The sequence below is a fragment of the Tupaia chinensis genome, unplaced genomic scaffold (genome assembly GCF_000334495.1).
Source record: "Tupaia chinensis unplaced genomic scaffold, TupChi_1.0 Scaffold147351_1, whole genome shotgun sequence".
In the NCBI taxonomy this organism is placed as follows: Eukaryota; Metazoa; Chordata; class Mammalia; order Scandentia; family Tupaiidae; genus Tupaia; species Tupaia belangeri.
The window spans coordinates 985,073-988,243 of record NW_006207202.1 but is presented as its reverse complement, the minus strand read 5'-3'; the positions used below and the strand labels follow the sequence as shown (position 1 = coordinate 988,243).

The 3,171-nt window shown below is 60.0% G+C and overlaps 1 protein-coding gene across 1 annotated transcript in view; it reads right to left on the bottom strand.

Annotated features, from left to right (window-relative positions):
* Window positions 1–589: 589 nt before the first annotated feature.
* DAGLA (diacylglycerol lipase alpha) overlaps window positions 590–3,171 on the bottom strand; it is a 30,245-nt gene continuing 27,663 nt past the window's right edge. Inside the window, exon 21 of the mRNA XM_006169651.1 lies at window positions 590–3,171. This exon is cut by the window's right edge and continues 18 nt beyond it. Coding sequence (XP_006169713.1) covers window positions 3,075–3,171 — 97 coding nt within the window. The 3' untranslated portion in view covers window positions 590–3,074.

Here is a 3,171-nt window from a genome sequence, read left to right as displayed (position 1 = left end):
CGCCCCCTTTGGAGAGGTTTTTTTTTTGTTTTTTGTTTGTTTGTTTGTTTTTGTTTTTTTTGTTTTTTTGTTTTTTGGCTATAGGGTGTGTGCGCTCGCCAGAAAGAGAGACAGAAAGCAAGAAATCACCCCCCAGGGGGGATGGTCACACCGCAATCCCTTCTTCCGGGATCTTGGGCATGCACGCACACGTGCCTGGTGTGAGTTTAAGCCACCGGGTCCGAGACGCGAACAGCAGTCGACTGGATGGGAATCCAGCAACATAGCCATTATGCTAACTGCTGGTCCCAGCACCTGCATTGTAACAGAGCCCAGGAGAGCTGATTTCACAGTCAACTTTGAGAAGCACAGCTCTAACCCGGCCTCGGGCTGGGTCGTATCGCAGCACTGAACACACGGTGCATCTTCTGGGGTCAAAACGGGCTCTGATCCCAAGGAATGTTAGCTTCCTCCCTGGGCTTTCTTCCCTGTCCAGACAGCAGCCGCAGCGCCCCCTTCCCACACTCTGCTGAGACCCGGGCCCTGAGTTCTCCCACCTCCCTGTCCCCACGTGTCGGGAAGACAGTGAGTCAGCAGCCAGCGTGCTTCTGCATTCAGTTTATACAACAGCTCTATACAATATACAGAAACCTCTATATACAGACATATTTATAGAATAAGCTATATTAATTTGTCTCTCCTTTTTACAGCAATATTAGTTTGGATCTTTCATACATTAAGTACAAAAAACGTCATGGGAGCATGGCACATAGAGAGTGCATGAGGGTCGGTGGGGCCCGGCTGCTCGCTACCGATTGCATATGGAGGTCCCCAGGTCCCTGGGAGGGCAGGCCAGCGCACAGCTGGGAGAGCTTGTGCTGCAGGTCTGGGGGATGGAGTGGGGGTCGGGCTGAGCCGCACTGGGCTGAGGGGGGTGGCTCAGATCCCCCCAGATGTGGTACGGGGTGGAGAGAGATGTGCAGCAGGCCCATCCTTCAGGGGCCAGGTGGGGAGAGGCGGGCCAGGGGTGGGCTGGCCCTGGGCATCCAGGGCTGAGCGCAAGCCTGCCCCAGTCCCAAGCCTGTAATACAGTGTGGCTACAGTCTTGGGGCTGGGGGGTCTGTCCCTGATGGCTCAGTCCTGGGCATGGGTGGGTGATGTGCCCACCCTAGAGGTCCCAGGACCCACCCTGCCAGAAAAGAAATAAAAAGGCCAGACTCCAAGTCTCCCCCTGCTACTGGCCAGGGTGCTTATGGGCTTCCCTTTAAGATTTTGTCTTGTTCTTTACACTGTTAAGAGCCACTGAGTTCGTCTTGCTTCTGTGCTGGGCAAAAGCTATGCCTCAGCAGGGGCAGGGTGCCTTGGAGTCTGGTGAGGGTAAGGCAGAGAATGAGGGGAGGCCCAGCTCCCAGATCTCTGTCCTCATCTGTCAGAGCAGGTAGGTGTTTCCAGGACAGCCACTTAGTCTGGTCCTAGCTGTGTGGGGGAGGGGATAGGGTTCGGGCCTCCAGGTACCACTGATAATGAGGTGGGAAGTCTGGGTCAGGGGAGCCTAGGCAACCCAGGGTGGCTGTGGGTGGGGCCAGAGTGGGCAGGACCATGCCTCTGAGGAGACAAGGCACAAGCAGGCGGTCAGCGCCTGGGCACACGCCTTTTCCAAACCAGAGGTCAGAACAGCAGGCGAGACTGGGAGACATGTCTGAAACCGAGCTTGTCCCGTGGCCCTGCATCACAAGCCCCGATCATGCTTGGTGACTGTTCTCTTGGCAGGCTGGGAGGGGCAGTGGGCGGGTAGGGTGGGCGACCCCCAGCAGCCCCTTCCTCAGGAACAGTGCACACTCATGCACATGCATACACGCCGACACTAGCATGCACAACCTCCCCACTCTGCCTCTGGGGGAAGGCTGGGTTCCCACCTCCCCAAACGCCTCCCAAACCCAGCAGGGAAGGAACCCCAACCAGCCTGGAGGGTAACCTGGGACAGTTCCCAAGCCCCAGCCCTCCTGACCCTCCCACGAGCAGTGGACAGAGGGTCTCCAGTCAAGTCCCACAGTACTCCACTCTCAGCCCCACTTCCTGTCAATAGGACTTTGGGGGTAGAAGGGAAGAAAGTCTCATTCCCAACGGGGAGTCCAGGTCAGAGAGGACAGGGCGGGGAAGCTGAAGGGGGCAGAAACAGAGGGGTGTTTGGTTTCAGATCCCAGGGCCCAGAGCTGCCTAGGCTTGGGGGTGACAGAAAGATTAGTGGGACCCTCAGCGGAAGCGGTCAGGAGCCTTCCTTCCTCCTAGGCACTGGCTGCAGCTTCAGCGGCCAGAGTGCCTACCACCCTCCTAGTGGCCAGGACCCCTGGGAGTAGGGGAGCCAGGAAGTAGGGGGCAGGTGGGGCAGGCCTGGGTGCCCGGGACACAAGGGTCAGCACAAGGGACTCTGGGCAGAGCAGAGGCAGTCCTGACCTCGCCCTCCTCCGGGCCCCTTGGCCACTTTGGGCCCTGCTCAGAAAGGACTACTGGACACATGACTGGGCGGGGGGCTTACAAGCCCAGGACCATCCTGAGCCCAGCCCAGCAGCTTCTGTAAACAAATACAGCACTGCGGGCCACCTGGTGGGGGAGCCCCCAGGGGGCTGGCCAGCAGGCACCAGATCTGGGGAGGGCGGTGGCCAAGGCAGATGCCAGCCTGGTCCACAGATGAGTATGTGGGGAGGAGCCACTCTCCACCTCGGCCCTGGGAGAGCAGCCAGAGGGCAGCGATGGGGAGCCTGCCCACTACCTGTCCCAGAACGGGGGTACCAGGATGCCCCCATGGGCACAGTCAGGCCGAGGAGGGCTGAGCATGGCCTGCCCCAGGCAACTGCCTGCTCCATGCCCCTCCCTACCTTTCCCAGCTCTGGGGCCAGATCCCAGCCGCCTTGGCTCTGGGGGTCCTAAGCTGAGGTAGGGATGCGGACCCCCAGCTAAGCAGCTACGCCCCATGAGTGAGGCTGAACTGGCCCCTAGGGGCCTCTTCTCAAGACTGGTCGGCCCAGGGGCAGCCGTCAGATGCCCACGGGGCCACCCCCTCCGGCCTGGGCCTCAGTTGGCAGCCGCTCCTGGTGCTAGCGGGCTGGGATGACCAGGTCGTCCTGCTTAGCAGGGCTGGCCCCGTGGCCAGTTGGGGTGGAAGTCCGGATCTTGTCTGCGGCCAGGCATTCC